Source organism: Tiliqua scincoides, chromosome 2 (genome assembly GCF_035046505.1).
Source record: "Tiliqua scincoides isolate rTilSci1 chromosome 2, rTilSci1.hap2, whole genome shotgun sequence".
NCBI classification, from domain to species: Eukaryota; Metazoa; Chordata; class Lepidosauria; order Squamata; family Scincidae; genus Tiliqua; species Tiliqua scincoides.
The window spans coordinates 154,975,468-154,996,084 of record NC_089822.1 but is presented as its reverse complement, the minus strand read 5'-3'; the positions used below and the strand labels follow the sequence as shown (position 1 = coordinate 154,996,084).

The 20,617-nt window shown below is 43.1% G+C and overlaps 2 protein-coding genes across 3 annotated transcripts; one reads left to right on the top strand and one right to left on the bottom strand.

The window, feature by feature from the left end:
• Positions 1–7: 7 nt before the first annotated feature.
• On the top strand, positions 8–9,494 carry EME1 (essential meiotic structure-specific endonuclease 1). 2 transcript variants are annotated; one of them, XM_066617613.1, is made up of 9 exons: positions 8–87; positions 1,199–2,045; positions 2,128–2,255; positions 3,437–3,526; positions 3,904–4,016; positions 5,509–5,647; positions 6,375–6,490; positions 7,620–7,809; positions 8,700–9,494. In XM_066617613.1, exons 2-9 carry the CDS (start codon positions 1,229–1,231, stop codon positions 8,874–8,876), a joined length of 1,770 nt encoding a protein of 589 aa, XP_066473710.1. In that variant the 5' UTR covers positions 8–87; positions 1,199–1,228; the 3' UTR covers positions 8,877–9,494. The 2 variants fall into 2 exon arrangements, with proteins under 2 accessions (XP_066473710.1, XP_066473711.1); XM_066617614.1 differs by lacking the exon at positions 8–87 and having other exon boundaries at positions 1,168–2,045.
• On the bottom strand, positions 9,417–20,594 carry LRRC59 (leucine rich repeat containing 59). The gene is made up of 8 exons (XM_066617615.1): positions 20,534–20,594; positions 18,481–18,630; positions 17,770–17,829; positions 16,489–16,647; positions 15,197–15,301; positions 14,229–14,301; positions 12,065–12,238; positions 9,417–11,055 (listed from the first exon to the last, which is right to left on the bottom strand). Exons 2-8 carry the CDS (start codon positions 18,580–18,582, stop codon positions 10,811–10,813), a joined length of 918 nt encoding a protein of 305 aa, XP_066473712.1. The 5' UTR covers positions 18,583–18,630; positions 20,534–20,594; the 3' UTR covers positions 9,417–10,810.
• Between the last annotated feature and the right edge of the window lie 23 nt (positions 20,595–20,617).

The following is a 20,617-nucleotide window of genomic DNA, read 5'->3' as shown; positions in this document are numbered from 1 at the left end:
GCGGCGGGTCGGTTTGAAAGCGGCCGCTGTTCGGAACTGGTGGATGGAGAGCGCATCGTGGAGCTGACACTTGTGCTCGAGGGAGAGGTACCCGCGCGTGGAAGCCCCTGAAGGCTGCCATCCTCGCCACTCTTTCCTGGGAGGAAGCCCCACTGACTAGAATGGGACTGACTCCTGAGTAGACATGCATAGGAGGGGGCTCTGGGGCTGCAATCCCAGCCACCCTCTCTTGGGAGGAAGCCCCACTGACTCTCATGGGACTTACTCCTGAGTGGACAGGCATCTTGGCTGGGGTTGCTCCACTGGAGGGGAGAGGCGCTCTTGGAAGTCCTAGCCTTGCACGTTCAGACACTCAGGGCTGCAATCTTCCTAGGCACACTTTCCTGAGAGTATGCATCATTGAACACAGTGGGACTTACTTTTGAGTAGGCATGACTAGGATTGTGCTGTCAGTCGTGGTGTTGTTATTGCAAGCCGGGTTCCTGGGGAGCGATGGTGCAAACACACACACACACACAGAGCCATGGGCTGGATTCTCTGCAGCCCCCAGAGATATCTTGCTTCTTTGTGACAGCACAGATGCTGGCTGATCATATGGCATTGGCTTGAATATGAGAAGTGTGTGTGTGTTTTCCTTCCTAAAACTGGAATTTGCAGTCCGTGTTGTTAAGGGTTAGTTGGATTGCTGAAAGAAATCCTTCAGAAATAAGCATACAGGGAGGAATGTAGGCAAAGCGACTGGTCTGGAGTAAGGTTTGTGATGTGGAAATGCTACAGAACTCTAGTCCCTGGACAAGGCATGCAAGCTGCCACCTGTTGGAAGTTTCTCGGTGCCACCTTGAGAACTTGGAAGCTTCGGACAGATGGCAGCTGCACAGTGAACAGTGTGTTCCTGGTTCTTAATTGTAGGATTGCTGTGTTCCAGAGAACAGGCCGTAAGGTAGCCAGGTAGATTTCTTTCTGCCTTGTGCAAAGAACAAAATAGTGCCAACAAATGCCCTCTGGTGACATTTCAGCACAGGTTGCATCTATTTACAAGACAAAGTGACCACTGACAGAAATCTGCTTGTTGTGGAGCCAAAGAAATGTGGGTTAAGAGACTTTTTTGCTTTAAATCAGCCCTGAGGCTGGTACCAGGACTGAAGTGAGCCTGCAGTTGCCCAGAGATCTTTATTTTTCTTCTTTGCATGTTCTCTAGTGCTACTGCATCCTGTAACACCCAAATGCAATGTCCCCAGAGCTGGGTGAGAGTGATGGCGAGGAGCTACCAACTGTTCATTTCCTAAGGAGGCAGTGTCCTGATGTAAAAAGTGGCACCGTCCAGCCTTCTCAAGAAGGGGAAGTGCTTGTGCTGAGCAGCTCGGACTCTGAGGATTCATCTCTTGCATCCCCCACCTGCAAAAAGCCTTGTAGCAGGCAAGATTCCACCAGAGCTGCCGCTGGGATGGACAGAGCGGTGGAGCTCAGCAGTGACAGTGAGGATGAGGATGTTGTACCTTTGGCTGAAAGACTCAAGAGGAGGCTTTTGGACTCCCAGCCGGCCACAACTAGCAGTACTTCATTTACTAGGATCCGAGAGCTGAGCACACAATATTCAGCTCAAGGGAATGGGCTCCACTCCAATGATGAGCGAGTGGCTACTGATTGTCGGCCACGGTTGCTACCAAAAGCTCCAGCCACCCAGAGAAGAGCTGCACCCAAATCTTGGGAGATGTCAGATAGTGACCAGGAAGCAGCACCATGGGATCCTAAGAACCAGCCCTTCATCCAGCCTCCAGTTTGTCTCTCAGACTGCCCAGCACCAAGTAGCAGCTGCCAGAGAGCAGAGTTACACCCACAACCTTTCTCCCTTCCGACCAAAACCAAACACAGCCAGGAGGAACTTGACAGAGCCCGCCAGGCTGCCCTGAACAGAAGGAAAGACCAAGAAGCTCGAAAGCTGCTGCAGAAGGAGGAAAAAGAGAGGAAGAAAGCAGCTGCAAACCTGTGGAAGGCCCAGAAACCCGGAGAATGCATGAAACACATTCAGGTGGTGCTGGATCCAGGTATGGGCCCTTCATTCATAGCTCCACTTGGAGTTAATGGTCTACACTCCCAGTGGGACACTGACCTCTATTCCCGTGTTAGGTCTTTTACAGGTGGAAGGTGGTGGACAGTTGCTTACCACTCTGCAGTCCATGGAGTGTAGCTGTGCAATTGAGAGTCACGTGGTTCCCCGCAGTATTGTCTGGAGAAGGAAAACTGGGCTTGCTCAGGTAGGAGAGCATGTTTCCTGCAAGGCTTTCCCTTTTCTTTCTATTTCTGGCACCAAGGTTGTCATGGCTAGCTGCCCCTGCAGTTTTGTTGCCTTAAATAACCCAAATATGCATCTTTTGGCAATTTCTTTTATCTTTGCCACCTCCATAAAATGATCTGTCCCAGGAATATCTTCTATTCTGAATATCCGAAGTGTTGCCTTCATGTCACCTGTTGCAGACTGGGCAGTACTGCCATCAGAGAAGATGATGTAAAATTTGAGATCTGCTGGGCTGTTTCATACATTTTTTTGATAATTCCTCTGAAACCTTGCAGTGAATACAGAACATCAAGCTTTCTGACTCCGAAGTGTTCAGTAGTTGGTAACAGTTCTTGAAAACATAAACTTTCCCACAACTTTCTTTCCAACCCTTGCAAAACAATTTCAGATTTCATGCCAGACTGTGGCCTTTTGAGGTAGTTTTAACCTTTTGCGTTTTTGTCCACAAATACTACATCCACCTTTTTATTTCATGATACAACGCCAAGGTATTTTTTTAAAGGAACTTTTAGTTATTCTTACCTGTCGGTGGCAGCTCAGTAATTTGTGAACTGGAAACCACCCAGTGATTCCTGTCTTAGGCCTGAGAACTTCTTAGAAAAAGAACTGTAGTGTGTCAAATAAAAATGTATGCCTTTTCTAGTTAAGTAAAATAATAATGAATTGAATATAAAAGTAAAATAAATAACTGGGCAAGAGGGCACTTAGCAGAGAGAGACCGATCCCTTTTCACCCCAGCAGTATCTTTTCTAGTGGTTGTTTCCTGGTGTTCTTCTGCATCTTTTTAGATTGTGAGCCTTCTCGAGACATGGAACCATAATTATTTGATTTTGTCTGTAAACCGCTTTGAACTTTCTTGTTGAAAAGCAGTATGTAAATACTGTTAATAATAAACAAAATATGGCCTTCTAATATAAAAAGTTTCCCCACCCCTGATCTAGCCTATTCATTTAGTAAATGTGCATTGTTCACTCAGTTTGTTGGGTGTATTCTTCTTGAACAATTTGTTCATTCAAACTGGCCCCCAAATCTCCAATTCTGGGTTGTTCACAACAGGCTTGCTCATTACTAACAGTGGTTGTTTTCTTTGCCCCTCTATATTCCCCTCTATACTCTTAACTTTTTTGTTTGTGTCCGAAGGCTGAGGAACCCACCTGGACAGAAGAACCCAACATCTTGGTTCTAGTGCTGCTGGAAGAGTTCGTTTCCATGGTTCATAGCTATAAGCAGGTGAGATTATTTGTGCTATGACCTCTGATCACTGCCCAACTAGCAACTTGAGGTAATCTTATGACAGCTTGTGGCAAAAAAAAAAAACCATTCAGAAAAAAAATTCTTGCTTAAAAACATTATCAGTAGTTAAAAAAAATATATCAGTAGTTTTAAAAAATATATCAGTAGTTTTTACAAAAGGTACAATTGTTAGTAGCTAAAGAGGCCTGCAGACTGTGGATGATTTGTTTTTGATTGTGAAAGGTTTATTGAGACATGACCCTGAAACATCCTGCCATGTGATTTATTTGGAGGAGTAGCAAGGAAGTGGCTGGAGGCTGTGGGTTTCCCGTTTGGTTGTAGTCTTTCTTCTATGGTGGTTTTTTTTTTTCCAGGTAAGCAAGGATGTACCTGCTGAGACTCTACTGAGCTTTGTAGCTCATATCATGAAGAAAACCCCAGAGAAAACTCTGGCACTGGTGGTTGTTGGACTAGAAAACTATTTCAGGTAAAAATTACTTCTCACTGTTCTGATTTCTGAATGTTTTTTCTTAGAACAGTCTGGACAATGGGTTTTTGCGCGAAGTTTGTGGTGAGTACTTTCTCTGGGCTTCTTAGACTAACATTTGAAAATGGAAGTGCTATTGATTTGTTATCCCTAGAACTTGCAGCCCACCACCATGAATTCCAAGCAAACCTTACTCCATAACCCATGGCACATCAGTGATATGGAACCGTTAGATTCCAAGTCTTAGGCATATGGAACTCTGTCTCATAATTTTGTCAATCAGTTACCAGCTGTGAATCCTTTGAAAATAATAATTGGGGTGCAGAAAATAACTAGGTATTTCCATTCCTCCTCCCTTCCACCAGCCCCCAAACCTATACTGAGATGTCATTGTATTGGCTGCCCAGCCAGAGGTTGGGCAGCCCTGATTTCATAGTGCCATCCAGTGGGGACGTGAGACATTTTTATTTCAGATTGCTTTTGCGATTTGTGTATTTGTTATACACACACACACTTTTTTAAATTGTATTTGAACTTTGGTTACAATTGCCTTAAACCTTTTTAAAAGGGGGGAAAGGGATGAACAAATATTTAAAAACAAATCTGGAAGCTGTTTGAGGAAGCACTGCCAGTATGGCATATCCTCTTCTTTGCTCATATAAGCTTTTTCAGCAATGGCTATTGTTTGTACTAATGATACCTAATTTTTTTTTTTTTTACAAATTACATGCTCATAACACATTGGTTGCAGGGCATACAGATGTCTTTGTTACTGGGAAAGCTGGTTTTTTCAATGCAAGCCATGGCTCCTTACAAAATGTCTTCTTTTTTTTTTTTAAACCTCTACTAAGCATGGCTGTTGACATTATGTATCAGATAGTTGTGTGACTGTCACAGGCACCTGCTGGAGTACCCATGGCATCACCTATGACATGGAACCACCTAACCACCAATGCCTGAACAGTTCTAGAGGGTTTTAAATGATTATTTTGCCTGCCGTTTTGTTTGGTGGGTGAGTACTTCCCTGGCAAAGAAACTATTTGAATGTTTTGAAACCCACCACTAGTGCAAGGCTACACCCCCACCCCTTTCCAGAACATGCACATTGATTTTTCTTAAGTATGTTCCCTCTTGGTATCCGGACTGAAGTGAATATGGTGTGGGTTGGGTGCTTTGTTTTAAAGGAGCTTACAGGTGAATGCTTCTGTAGTATTGTTCATTGGAATAGTTGCCATGCTTCTGCAGGACAGGAGTAACAGATGATTGGCTCAATGAAGAACATTGCTCCCATTAAAAAACTTGCACTGAAGAAAGCCAAGATAACTCATGTCTCTTTCCCTTTCGGTACTGCACCTCCCATTGTGAGAGGCTGGGTGATCAAATTTAGTTTGTGAGTGCCTTGGCAAGCTTCCTGTCATTCTTTACAGTCATTCCCCCTCCCCCCCCCTCCCCGGCTGTGCAGAGGCTACGAATGGATTCTTTGTCTTCTCAGTTCTCATAAGCATAAGTCACAGAAGAAGCAGCAGACAGCAACACAGAGTGGCAGCGAGGCACTGGAGCAGGGCAAACCAAGGAATCGGAGAGACAAGGCAAATTCAGTCCCTCATCTATCCAGAGTGGATGTGGAAGAGGTGAGTAAGGTTGGAGCAGTGTGCTGTTTTTTCTTACCACAGGTGGCTCTCAGTCATAGAAGGAGGTTTTTAGGGAGTTATACCTTATAGCGGCTAGGCCTTGGGCATCATTCTTCAGTGTGAAATGATGGGTATGCTGGACTGCCACTGGGGAGCATAACTGACTGCAAACGCCAAATAATCCAGCCAGGTTCACTGCTGGTGTAGAGTGGTACTATGACTGACTGGAGGTATTGGCTGCTAGTCTGAATTGTGTCTGATAAGGCACGACAGGCTCAAGGCTGGCCATCCAGACTTTATTTCCGCTTGGATACCCCACAAGACACTTTCCAGCTTGAAGCTACAGTGTGGCTGGCTTGCCCCATTCATTGTGTTTAATGAAGAAATGATTGTCATTTCTCCCTTGGAATACCATGCTTCCATTTCAGCTATGCTAGCTGCCTTGAGCAGTTCGATTTCCAAATTGGAAAGAAAGGATACAAAGTGTCCTTGGTAAAGGAGGTGAACAAAGACTTGAAAAGAACCCAAGTTCATGGTGAGGTGGCAACCTGAGTGCAGATTCTAGGTCAGCCACCCACGCGAGGCTTCAGTGTGCTATATCTAAAGCAAGGGAAATAGTAGAGGCAGGATCTCTGTATCAAAAGGTGATTTGGTTAGTGACTGTGACCCACTTTTTAAAAAAAAAATCAGCTGCCTTGCTCATAATTTGCCTTGTGTGCCTCTACAGGCTTTAGTGGCTCTGCAGCTTTACACAGGCATCCAGATTCGAATCCTTGAGAGCTGGAAGGAGCTTGGCGACTTTGCCAGCATGTTCACTAAGGCTGTAGCTGAAGCACCATTCAAGTGAGTGATCAAATACCATGTAGCTTTCTGGGAGCACTTCCAGTTCCGCTCTGAGATATACTGCTGGGATAAGGAGATTTCCAGTCCTCAAGTGCCACGCTTTCCAATGGACTCTAAAGCACTTTATTCTTGAAGCAAGCAAGGCATTTTGAACATCCCCTGGAGTCTGAGGGGTGCCCTGAGGTAGGGTATCCTATTAAATAGCTCATGTGAGGTCTTTCTCCAGTTTTCTGTTGCTATCTTGGCTCCAAATTAGCATGCCTGGACCCTCAGCTGGTTACATTCCCTTGTTGCTTCTCCCAGTAACAGCTGGTCACATTCCAGCATTTCCACAGCAAGTTGACAGTGTTTTTTCTATAATAGGTGAACTCCATTTATATGCTTCAAAATATTTGGTAAGCATGTATAAGAGCTGAAATTGGCAAACATACCTGCATGAATTCATTCTTGTTGGCATCCTTCAGTCTCGGAAGACTATGGTGTCACACTCTGAATGGTGGTTCTCCATTCAGTGTCCTCTCCAGTGCGTGAAGCCTGGGTAAAGTAGGTATGGAGGATAGGCTGTTACCCATGCAGCAAATCCCCCCTCTCCACGTCGCTGAAATGGTCCAATGGAAAGGCAGAGGCCAATACGGTTGGTTCCAGTGGCGTCGCAGGAGTTGCCAGAACGTGACTGTGTTCAGCCATGAACTGCCTCAGGGACTCCGGCTCCGGATTTTGCCTCGAGGTTGACTCTTGAAGCCTCTTCCATAACTGGATGTAGCCACAAGGCAGTGGAGGTTTGGGATCAGAGTTTTCCTTCTCTCAGATGAGCTGCCTTCCCAGGCTGACGAGTCCCATCTACCCAGTGGCTAATGTATTCATTAGACACACAAATACCCTTTCAAAGCTAAAGGCTCTGTCAACTCATGATAGAAATGACTTATTACATATCAAATATCCCAATATCTTGAATCAGTTCAGGCACTGAGTATGTGACGTTCTCATGCTCACAATTCAAATACTGTATCTGTATGAGGATTTCCTCTGCTTGCGTTCTTAGGGTGTCCAAATAACTTTCTCATAGAAAAGAACAAATGGTAAGTGTAATTACTTCATGGTGCTCTTTTTCCTTTATACTCTTTTTCAGAAGGGAAAGAGATAAAGCCAGCTTCTCCTTCTGTTTGGAAGGAGACTGGACTAGCGGAATGAAGGTAGACCACTCTGGAAAGGGGCTGCTACAGGTCTGGAAGAAGCAAATTCAGCAGCTTAACAGGGTCAGCCTTGAGATGGCCACTGCCATTGTGGCTAAATATCCTTCTCCTCAGCTTCTAGTACAGGTAAGCTACTCAGCTGCCCCAGGAAAGCTTTAAACTTATTTTTTTATATTCTCAATGGAAAAGGCTGGTATTTAAAAGCCGCTCAGATTTTATATTTGTAAATTTGACACTTTCCCTCTGTCATAGGCCTCCAAATTCTGACCTATCAGAAAAACTATTCCAGGCATGGTGCAGTGGTGGCAAAACCTTACCGTTCTGCCATGCAGCCAGTAGTTTTTGCACCCCAAAAATTGCCGAGCCTTGTGACAGAGATCTACTTCCCCTGCAAAGCAGCACCCTGGCATGAGACTTGGCAAAGTGCAGGTGTGAAAACTACTGCCTATGTAGTCTGCCTATGTGGCAGAACAGCAAGGCTTCACCACCACTACTAAGCCTGGAATAAATTTTCCAGTGCACCTTGGGCCACAATGTGGAGGTCACACTGCCCTATGTAATTTAGCTCTTTACATCAGTTCTGGTCTTTTGGTGCCATCTGCCTAGCTCTCTAATCTGGAATGTTTTGAATGGAAGCATTTACATGCCCTCTTATTTCTGTTATCAATTGGTATGAGAACTGGCCATCCTCTGTATTCAGTGAGTTTCTAGTTTTCCTCTGCATTTTTTGCACCTAAGCTTGTTGACATGAGAAGCTCTTGTGGGTGAAGAGCAGAAAGCTAAGTAACTAGCAACAGGGTGTTCTAGGTACATCTAGACTATACCAGTTTATTTGGGAGTGTTACCGCTAGTATTGCAAAACTGACACCACAGTGGTATTGTTAATATTCAATCTGGAACGCACAATAATTTTGGAAAAATAGATTTGAACAGGCTGCATATGTTTTTCCATTTACTACTTAACACATCTGCTGCTTTACTGAACCAATCTTGTGACATTTCTGTGTTAAATTTAGGCCTATAGCACCCAATCTTCTGAACAGGAGCGATACAACCTTCTTGCAGAGATACCTGTACGTCGTGGTGATGGTGTGACTGCTACTACAAGGCGGGTTGGTCCAGAACTTTCCAAACGGGTCTATCTACAGATGACTTCCCACAATCCTGACCTTTCCCTGGATGTCACTGGCTAGGAAGTTTATTTGGAGAGAAAAACATAACTGTTTTTGCAAATACAGAAATCTGCTACTGGTTAGACCTTGAAAAGGAGAAATACCCCTGCCTTCATCATAGCACAACAAATCATGAGTTTCCATTGGCCAATATGAATCAAGGAAGGCAGTAATTTTGTGTTTGGTGGTAGTCTTGTAAAGATGACTTTTTGGATAGCAGAAACAATTTGGAGGCCCCACAGCTTATAAGAGACATGCAGGCTAAGGAAGAGAGCCGAACTATGCTGTTTACCGTTATTAATATAAAAGCAGAATATTTAACTACATACTATACAAAAAGCAGATATAAAGTTGATTTCCTCCAACTGAACATGAATACTGCTAAAGCAGCTGAACTTAATGCTCTGGTTTGAATTTATAAAAGGCCATCCGTCAGAGCAGAACAATATTCTTTCTACAGGTCATGTCCTTATCCCACTGCACATTTTTTTGCAAGAACTTCCATCTCCACTAATGTACAAGTTTAGAGGTGTGTATATACTGCAAGACACAATAGCCAAATTATATAAATGCTGTTTATTACAGAAAAGGAATGTTACTGGGTCTAATGTTTTGGGAGTATATATTCTGAAGGCTTTAACACTGGCGCATATCTGAGAAGCCTCATTGGGCAGGCTAGCGCTTTACCCAGTGTAAGGGACCAGATGTCCCTTTATCCTGTGTAGACCTCTGTATTTCCATCTGCATAATGTTTCTTAGAACTGTAGTTACGACTGAGTTAGAAGGAACAACTATTTCATTTGCTGAACCATAGTTTGGCATTACATCTAAATCCAAGCCTGTGCACAACAAAGCAGGATTTGAAGTTAATTCTCAAAGTACAGTTTGGGCTATCAGAATTTGCTTCTAGTAGTTTGAATTCAGATTGTTGATAAACCACAGCTAGGGCTCCTGCTGTACCAAAATGAGGGGACTGAACATGGGTTAACCATGTTGCAGCTTATCTGTCCAGGTGAAGTAGTAGAACAAATAGAACACTTACTGACAGGAGTACCAATAAAAGCTATAGTGTTGAATCCTTTGCATAAGGCCAGAGGATAAGGGAAAAAATGTTGCATAGACTCAGAAGGCTGAACAAATAGCTTGTCTTGAACAAGAAACTCATATCCAGATGTAAAGCTCTGATCCACCTCAAAAAATTAACTGAGCACCAGAAGTCAGTAATTACATCACCATTTAAAAATACATTCATAGTTTTAAACTTTACATAGGTCAATGTTTACTAGCTGGAGATTTTGGGGGGTGCAAAATTCACCTTAGCACCACTTTCCTTGATATACAACGGAATTCAGTGAAGTCAGGTATGTAGAAAGATTAGATTATGACATTTGTAGATGTATCTAAAATGCAGTCTAGCTTAGATTAATGGCTGTAGTATGTAAAAATAAATTTCCACCTAGGAATCAAACACGAAGCTGCTGAGGTAAAAAAAAAACTGTATAGATTGTTACCATTAACCATCACACCATTGGTTTCACCATCCACTGCCTAAATAAACTCAGCCGTCCCACTGTACTTAGTTCCCAGTATGAGCATGTATTCAGCCCAGCAATATACTTCTTAAGACAAAATAGACTTCACCTCTTACAGCAAGGCTGCTATTAAGAGTATAGACTTCCTTTGCTGCTCTAGAGGCCAGGAGCCTCCATTTTGCAGCCACTGCAAAGAAAAGAAATAGCAACAAGTTTTAATTTACCACAGGAACTTCAAGTGAGGGAGATAAAGTGATCTAGGCAGCTGTTCTGATCTAGGCAGGTCACCAAACCCAATGCTGAATGACTAAAGGCAATTTCCACCATAGCATAATTCCATAGGAATTCTGGCTGTGCTGATATGGAAACAGCAGCAGGAAGGAAATGCTGACAGCGGAAGAGTCCTTGAGGGCCCAGACCACGTCACTGCTGTGAGCTTGGCTGCAGTGCATTCCGAAGGAGTCTGTGACGTTGCAAAGCAGTTAGTGCATCTTCATAGAGCATGTTCACACTGATGCACACAGGCTGATGCTGCAGCTCTGTAACCTTACAAACAGCCAACACACTAAGAGTACCTAGCAGCAGGAAGAGCAGCATTTTCAACAGGAGTCTGGACCAGGAGCGTTTATGTTGGGGTAGATGTGATGGTTGGGAAACTGATGAGAGCTCTGTTATAACAAAGAAGAATGAGGTAGCAAGTTAGACATCAAGGTCTTTTCTGCACAAAAACATACTGCATGACCAACCCTTCATGCAAGATGCTCAGTGAAACTCAAAGATGAGTCCACTGAAGGCACAGGCTGTGTCTTCTGTATCAGCAGTAACAATTTTATGGCTATGCAAGTGATGCTAAAGCTTGGCATGCACTTTGGGATATGTGCACTGTCACTGCTTTCTCAGTACATGTCTGGATTTTTCCCATCTAAGTAGAAATGTCAGCCCTACTAGCCAATTCTGTGCTAGTGACTCAGGATGTAAACAAGCATGTACACTTGGTTCATTATTTAATTTTTTTCAACAAATGCATCTTTGCTGAGCTTAGCAAAGCTGAGAGTGACCTGTTATCAGGCTTAAGTAACTTTTGTAAACAAGCACTGCACTCATTGGACATGAGTTATCACAAATGAAATGGACCATATTTAGTCACACACCAGCTCTGCACACTTTGTATTTGAGTTCCTACAAAACTAAAATCAAACATCAGAAGGTTCTCTTATACTAGAAATTGGAATCACTACCTGGAAGTACTGCAGTTAAACAGTTAAAATTTGGTATTCTGAGGTTCTGGTAAGCTTGCAAAGGCCTACTGTCTTCAGTAAATCTGTATGTCCTCTGTAAGTCTATACTGTATCCCTAGGTCCTTTCAATGTTTAATATGGAGCCATTATGAAAAACCTGACTCTAAAACCTTTCAAAACAGAATTCTCAGAACCAAAGTATGCATCTAATGTTTTTAAGAGCTGGAAATTTTATTTTACTAGCTGAAATGATTCAGATACTGGGCCAATATTAATGTGTAGCCCTAAAAAAAGACTTTCAAAAGTCTGTTTGATGGCTCCAAAGTACCTTTGCCACCTAACCCTTCCAAATGCTAGTACAAATTATCCAATCTTATGGCTTTTCAATTATTTACCACTAAACCCACACAAACACACGTACACATTCCTTTTTACTTACTTGGATTCTCACCCATTTCTTTCCTTGGCTGCTTTTCCATTTCCTGCTTTGCGGCTCTCAGGGCATCATACTCCCGCCTCCGGCGTTCTTTCTCTTCAGCCTTTTCCCGCTTGCGCTGCTCCTTCTCTTGGGCCTCCCTTGCTCGCTGAGCTGCTTCACGCTTTTTCTCCTGCTCTGAGTATCAGTACAAAGAGAAGATGTTCTCATTTACTTTAGAAAGCATTCCCCTCAATAGGATTTGTTATCATTAAGGTTGTTGTCCCAAACAATATATACAAAATTAGTTTGCCTTATTGGATGCAAAAAAAAGAGAAACCATCTCTACAATAGATAATATTAGCATTCTGTTACCACAAAACAAGTTGCATTTTGAGGACACATATTACAGATGGCAGTTTCTTTTCATGGAACACCATAAATGCAGATCTCAAATGTACTGCCTGACCCAAGAGCAATACAATTCCATAAGCACTGATCACAATTGTCATAGAGAGCCACCTTTGAACAAAAACCCATCTGATCTATAATTAATCATTCCAAATCTCTCCGTGTGATATCAGAAGCACCTTACAAGCATAAGTCCCTGACTAGTCCGATACTTATGAGGAAGCAGGTACAAAGACCTTAAAACAGTGATTTTCAACCTTTTTCATCTTGTGGCACACTGAAAAGGTGCTAAAGTTGTCAAGGCACACCATCAGTTTTTTGACAACTGACAAGGCACAACACACTGCAGCTAAGGGGCTCAAATCTCCTAATGGCCCTACTAATAAATAACCTCCAAATTCCCATGGAACACCAATGTGCCAAGGCACAGTGGTTGAAAATGGCTGCCTTAAAAGGATACTGTCAAATCAATTAAGGCTGAATGTACAGTTTATTTAAATCTGGGTCTGCCCCAGCTATTTATAAAGGTATGTGTATTGCCCCAATTTCTAGAACCAAAGGGTGTGGGCTGCCAAATCCCCCCCCCCCAGCTTATCACTTAACTTTCCAGAGTCTTGGCCTCTTGGTGCTTTTCTGAGCCAAGCACCAATACTACAAAGCGAGTTAGGCTGCGGGTATGGGGAGGAGCCCCGTAACCCACATACCCCTGTTGAGATTTAGAGCTGACCTGCTCAATCTCTCACTTTGGTTGGGGGAGACATGAGTTTAAACAAAGAGGTCTGTTCCTCTCACATGTACTGTTTATTTTAGATAAAAGAATGGAACTATAGAATGACCCTGAAGTTATTCATATCTGAAGCCATGTATTCAAATGCCCAAACAGTCTGGATGGCATGTCAAATTCAACTGTACATTAATTGTAGAACTGGAAGAAACATAAGGCAGAGATACTTATAGGATAGCGTATCTCCTCACACTTCTATTTGTACAGCAGGAATGCACATAACTCTGTGGCAGAAGATTGATTCACAAAATCATTCTGAGGGCAAAGGGCCATACCTGTGCAAACCTTTTCCTCAAACATCACATGATTAATAGTTCCATGAAAGTGTTACATATGGAAAGATCACAAGACACCTGAAATCCAGCATTTTTCAGGATGCTGTAATAAATGATCACTTCCACTAGAACATCCATGTCCATGAACATACATGTCCATGTGAATGTTTCAAACACAGAACATGCACATGCGATTTTACCGATATAAAACTTTCTTTCCACCAAAATGCTCAAAGTTGTTGACAAAACACCCCCCATCCCCAAAACATAAAACCAGTAAAGTATATTGCAATACGGTTCGCTAATTAATCTTAAAATGGTAACGGAGCCACAAACCAAAGAGATTCTTCAGACACCGCTGCTTTCATTGGTCATCTTAATACATACCTTTAGCTAACGCTCAGAAACACCAACTCTAAGATTTTATCAAGGGCAGGTACTGAATTCTGCTCATACATGATAGATTTATGTGCCAGAATCAGAGGACATAAACAGTGTCAAATGTTCCTTTGAGCTACTAAACATTGGAATATCCTCTCATTCACAAATCATTGTGCCAAAATTTCCAACCTACACCAATGTATACATTTTGTATAGTGTAGTTGGGATGGGATTTTTAAAAAAAATACCTCTGATGATGGGAATCAACTCTCAGGTCATATAAATATAAAGGGATATGAGCAGCCCATATCAATGTGGCTTAAGTTACCAAGCCTACCTCGCTCTGCCTGAAGTTTTCGTTCCCTCTCACGATCTAGGTCCGACTTGATAGCCTGCATGTACTGTAGAACCTTTGAAATCCAAAAAAAATTTCAAAAAATACATATTCACACTGACCTCTTAACAAAAACAGGAAAAAAATTATGCAGCACACATGCTTTGCTTTCTACAACAGAAACTTAAAACAAACTAAGGGAAAGTATTTATTAAACTGCAGTTAGGTTGGCCAACCAGTCTTGATAAAGAGCAACTTCTCTGACCAGTTCCATAGAATCAGAACTGGAAGACCTAATACAGTCCCTCTTGCCCCAAAGGCAAGGCCATTTACCTCCCCCTACACCTTCCACAGAGCAACATAAGCAATCCAAAGCACAGTGTACCACAAGCAGATAGCAAAACATGGGTCTGTGTCTGAAGAGCAAAGAGTCTATGTGAATAAAGCAAATTTGCAAAGTCTTGGGTGAAAATTCCCTTACCACTGAAATGACAAATCAGTCACTGAGTATTAAGTTGCTCTCTTATCCATGACTTTTCAAAAAAGGGAACCTACTCTGACAGCTAACTACAGAGGGAACTACATTTGTCCTTGAACTCTGAAGATTACAAAAACTATAAAGGCAATTAAGAAATATGCCCATGCATATTTCTCTGGTCTTGAACACAGGGATCAATGCCAATGTATGGCCCACTGATTGTCCAAAGCTGGTAGCAAAAAAAAAAAATCACCTTCAAGATCCTCTAGAATTGCTCACGAAAAACTTAGAAATGTCATGGGTTTTCAGCATTGATGATGTGGCAAATATCCATAGTGCTGGGGCAAAATTAATACGAGGATTATCTAGCATTCCACTGTTATTGGCTGGCTTGGGACGGGACAGATAGCAATCAAAAACAGTAAGTGAAACAATCAACTGTCTCTGTGAACAGCCAACACAAACTAGAATAAAATGCAAAATAGATCCTTACCCTTGTTGCTGCCTGTTTACACTGCTTTTCATCCAAGCAATCTCCAGCTACTTTAGCCAATATGGAATCCAGTGGGTTGTCCTTCAAATCCAGCCACTTTAGGTTCTGAAGAAGGGGAAAGCATACAGGACTAGTTTAACAGTGCAATCCTATATATGTTTACTCAGAAAAAAAGTTACTCAGTGTTCCTACTATGTCCTAGAACAAACCAGAGACCAGTGCACAACAAAAACTCCCTCCCTGTTCCGAGCACCTCTTACCATTCTGCTGCTTCATTCTTCACCCATGTGGGCACAGTGAGGCCCGGGGCAGTCATGTCTATGGCCTGGACATCCTGGTGCAAAACCTGCTGGGACATTGGGCCATAGATGTGACTGAAGATGGGTGAAGAACGAAGCAACAAAGGAGCGGAACGGTAAGAGCTGTTCACAGAGGGGTGGGATTTAGGCGAACACAGGATCTGGCCTGCAGGCCAAGGTTTGGCAAGTCATGTCCTAGAAGGCCGTACAGCCAAAGCAAGCAAGATCATTGAAGTTCTCCTGAGCCAGTCTCATAAACTAATTTGGGGTGCGTATGTTAAAGCCTGCTTTAAAAGGAAAACTTTACAAGGACCCAAATTCTTCTCCAATTCAAATTAAAATCCAAGCACGGAAGTTGCCAGCTTCTCTTGCTTCATATTTAAAAGAATGGAGTTCCATAGCTTCATTAAACAAGGTGCCAGTTCAGACACTGCAAGACAAAAAGCTAAGGGGGAAAGTCAAGTATCCTGAAGGATCTGTTCAGGGTTGGCTTCCAACTTACATCCCTGTTGCCTGTCACTCTGGGGACCAGTTAAAACTGAAAAGTAGACTGAAAACAATGTTCCACCAAGATAAAACAGCAGAAAGTTCCAGAAAGGAATGAAGCGGGCTTGTGTATCTGTTGCCATCCTTCCGTAAAGAACTATGTCTACTCCTAGGATGTTTGCTTCAGCCCATGATGACAAACATCTTTTGCTAGTTACACCTATGAATAAAGCTTCAAAAATCTAAACAGCGCTCACAATCATTTATTCTACAGACTCAAACCACAAATACCACAAACATTTAATTTCCTCACCTAAGAGATCTGCTCAGGTTTCTTCAGGGTCAGCAGTTTCATCAGTGTCAGCAAAAATATGAACCTCTGCTAACCTGTTGCCAGGTTCACCAATTCCTATTATGAAACTATACTTCAAAATCATCTCAAATAAATTCTGGGCTGTAACCAGGTCTTATTTAATGTAAGGTAAAGGAGGAAAGGGAGAAAGTTACCTTGAGTTGTGCAAAGCTGACTGGCAAAGTAACCAATCGATTGTTCAGAAGGTCTAGGTGTTGCAAGTTGACCAAGCGACCAAAGTCCACAGGTAGTTGCTGAAGCTGATTTTTACTCAGGTCTAGTTTCACCAAGTGGGTCAAACTGCAAAAGTCTGACTGGAACCCAAACGTGAATGAAAAAAAATTAAACCACCATGCTAATCAAAAGCTGAGATCATTAGAAAGATGGACCAGACAGGAAGTTCAAAAGATCCATTCAGCTTGATCTCTCCCTAAAGCTAGTTGTGAGATGATGAAATATCCTCCTTTAAAACCCACCTGTGCCCATGGGTGTGCACTTGCAACATATGTAAATGTACTGTACTGTACATACTGTACTTACTGTAAATGAACAGGCAGAAATGGGTTATAATTTAGAAATGTAAAGAGAATAATCAAGCATCCTCAGTCAGCAGCGCTCAAACTCGCAACTGCGGTGCATTGAGAATGCAATCCCCATCCAGACCACATCCAACCATTCTGCCCAGAAGCTAAGCGAAGTCCTTCTTATTCAGGGGACAGAAATGCTCTGGGCAGTTGTGTCTGCTGCCCGGCATCCCAGAAGACCATGTGACAGGATGTCCGGGCAGATATGACTGCCCAGAGCATCCCTGTCCCCTGAACAAGGAGGACTTTGCATAGTGTTCGGGCAGAACGGAAAGGTCAGCTCACCCGACATACAGATCTGCCTGAACCTTGGATCCAGTTCCCAGGCCAGGGTTTGAGTGGCCCTGCTCTAAGCTAACAGTCATGCAGTTACTACAAACCTGACATATTGATTCTACAATTCACTAGACACAATCTCTGTTACAGTACTAATCTCACCCCAGAGTTTCTTAAGTGGCTAACTTAGCTGTTTAATATTCACGCTAGTAGTCTAACATTTACTGCAGGCAGTCTTGACGCCAGCAGTCTAACGTTCACTGCAGGCAGTCTTGAAACCCCAGACTCTTCAATCCTGTATGGCTATCATACAGGCTCTTCAATCCTGTATGGCTCTTCAATCCTGTATGGCTGTATGGCTATTTTGGAATGAACTGATCTGAAAAAATCAGATCCCCTGTCTGCCATTCACTGATCCCTTTGAACTATCATGGCAGCCATCATTCCCTGTTATGTAGGAGAGTTAGAACTACAGCTAGTACTACAACCCAATCCTATTGTTTTAAACAGAAGGTAAGCTGTACATAATTTACTTCTATATGAAAAGTTCACAGAAGTGATAAAGCTGCAACTTACTGGTAAAAAAGTGAGGTTGTTACAGGACAAGTCCAAAATAGTAGCCTTCGGAAGCCCTAACTGAAAAAGAGTTAAAGAACACAATTATTAAAATTTCTATATTGTTTTTCAACAAAACAAAGTGGTTTACATAGTAAAACATCAATCAGCTGCAGCTCTTACTCCAACAGCAGGTGTTGCAAAATCAAACTTTATAACACAACTTTGACTTTTAACCTATATATGGAGCTTTCAGAATTCTTCACAGACAGCAATGCTGTTTAAGGAGTTACCAACCCCATATTTTGCAAATGCTTCTTTATCTCACAGGTTCTTCCAGTTTGATAACTCTATATTCCAGCCACATGATGTGCCAAATGAGTTAGTACTAAGTGTTTTTTCTTTTTCTCTTTTCCAAACTGTCTATCTTGCTACACTATACTTGCACTGCCTGTTCTTACTGATGTCAATGGGCCACAAGAGTCCCTTCCCTCCTGAGGGCATGAGAAGCTGCCTTTTCCCAGGTCCACTAAGTTGTATATTCCCATTTCCTTCTTCCTTCCCAACACAAGCTAAATAAATGTTAAATTCTGGTAAAGACAGAGATTGAACCAATCTTTCAATGAATTTCAGAAAGCTTATAAGAGCCAGTACCATTCATACAGATTAAACAGTCTTCCAAATCCCTTGCCATGTTTTTAGAGTGGATAAGAAAACAGATACAGTACTAACCAGGTCTTTAACTGGCACTTCATTCAGGTCACACAAGCTCAAGTCCAACTCATTGCCCTCCAATTTGTCTTTTAGATTTATTTTTCCTCCAGAGTTTGCCATGATCTTCAAAAAAGTAGAGTCTCCCAAGCAGGTTGTCAAATTGTGTTCCTAGAGGGATAGGAAGATTAACAGCGCAATCCTATGCACATCTACTCAGAAGCAAGTCCCACTGAGTTAAATGAGACTTACTCTCAGATAAGTGCTTAGAGAACTGTGGCCTAAGACCACATGGCTTTAAGTAAATAAGTTCCATTAAACTCAGTGGAACTTCTTAGTCTACAAGAGGGAGACCTTGTACTTGATTTTGGAGATTCCGAAGAGATCCATTTCAATACAGTACAGAAAAGCACATGTGCAACATGAAGGGCCTCCTTCTCAACAGCCCATCATGAAGCGGAAGAACACATCAGGGAGAGGGACTCCTGATATGTTTTTAAAATAGCATATACCAGTGGTTCTCACACTTTTAGCACCAGGACCCACTTTTTAGAATGAGAATTTGTCAGGACCCACCGGAAGTGATATCATGACCAGAAGTGACATCATCAAGCAGGGAAATTTTAACAATCCTAGGCTGCAATCCTACCCACACTTGTTCAGGAGTAAGTTCCATTTACTATCATTGTTAAAAGCATATACAGAGTAGCCTATTCAAAGTACAGGTCTGTAACATTTCCCCAAATGCACTCACATACCATGGTAGCATCAAGTCTAATAAATTAAAAATAAAATACTGAAATGAATGGGGACCCACCTGAAATTGGCTCACGACCCACCTAGTGGGTCCGGACCCACAGTCTGAGAAACACTGACATATACTGTAAGGTCCTCCTGGGATACAGTACCGTAACCACTGCAGCTCACTACAGGATCCTTGTCAGCAGGGACTGGGCTACCCAATGTCTGGTCAGTGAACAATTTTTCCCTCACTATAACAACATCTCTAAGCAAAGTCTTACTTTTTCCCCCCATAGTAATGAAAGGCAAGCACATGGGATAAACTTAAGGATGCGCCTGGGGACATCATCCAGATGAGGTCTTAACCTACTACCCACCTCTGTTGACCTCCAGTGATTCCAGCAATAGAGAATCAAGGCAATTTAATTTTTGGTTATCCTACACAGACACGGGGGGGGGGGGGCTCACAGAGGCTCACCAAATGCCTCAGGGAGCACACAAGATAACAAGAGATTTGCATCCTGCTGCCCTCCCTTGCATCTGGCATTCTGAGGTAACCCATGATGGACTTTCCCCCCAGGAATTTGTCCAATCCCCTTTTAAAGGCCACGAGGCCAGATGCTATCCCCACATCCTGTGGCAATGAGTTCCACAGACTAATTACACATTAAGTAAAAAAATGTTTTCTTTTGTGTGTCCTAACTCTCCCAACAAAAGAAAATATTTCTTTACTCGGCATGTAGTTAGTCTGTGGAACTCCTTGCCACAGAATGTGGTGATGGCATCTTTCATAATCTTCTCACAGAACAGCCCTATCAGCATTTTTTCCTCTCCTAAAGGAGACTCTATGCGTTTAACTGTGGAAGGTGGTGGTAGGGAAAAGCCTCACCATTGATTTGTTGAATTTTCTACATCACCCAAAGAAATGCAATAGGTGGTGAAGCCTACAGAACTTTCACAGCAGAGGGGGAAGCTGCACCTGTTGAACCTCTGCCTGTCGAGGAAATGTTATGGGGCAGTAAAGGTGGTGGGGGTGGCAGGTCTGCTGCATGGGTGGCATGGAAGAAGTGGCATGGCAGGTTGGCTCCCCTCCCCCTGGTCCCTAGGACGTCACACACGTGGCAGCCACGTTCCTGCCACACATTCTCCAGCCAGGGTGGACAGAGCAAGCGCCAAAGCACCCGGCACCGCCAGCCACGCCACCTGGTCCCAGCAGCAGGCGAGGCTGGGGGTGGTGGGTGCGAGCCAGAGGCAGCAGCAGGCAGCCCTGGTGCCAGGGCAGCAGGAGGAGACCATCCCAGAGCAATGAGAACGGCCTCTGCGCCTCACTCACCTCGCCCTCGCCTCCGCCCCTCCAGCAGTACTGCTGACTCGCCGCACTGCCAGCCACTTCCTCCCTCCGGGCCCGAGAAGCCAC

Bases quoted from the DNA above. Each gene is read 5' to 3' on its own strand.
- LRRC59 (XM_066617615.1), bottom strand. From the start codon at position 18,582: ATGGCAAACTCTGGAGGAAAAATAAATCTAAAAGACAAATTGGAGGGC. The intron at 15,302-16,488 runs GTAACTTTCTCC...CCCCTTCTTCAG, and splicing joins TCAGCTTTGCACAACTCAAG to AACCTAAAGTGGCTGGATTT. The intron at 12,239-14,228 runs GTAGGCTTGGTA...ACTGATACTCAG, and splicing joins AAAACTTCAGGCAGAGCGAG to AGCAGGAGAAAAAGCGTGAA.
- EME1 (XM_066617613.1), top strand. From the start codon at position 1,229: ATGTCCCCAGAGCTGGGTGAGAGTGATGGCGAGGAGCTACCAACTGTT. The intron at 2,046-2,127 runs GTATGGGCCCTT...TTCCCGTGTTAG, and splicing joins TCAGGTGGTGCTGGATCCAG to GTCTTTTACAGGTGGAAGGT. The intron at 4,017-5,508 runs GTAAAAATTACT...TTGTCTTCTCAG, and splicing joins GGACTAGAAAACTATTTCAG to TTCTCATAAGCATAAGTCAC.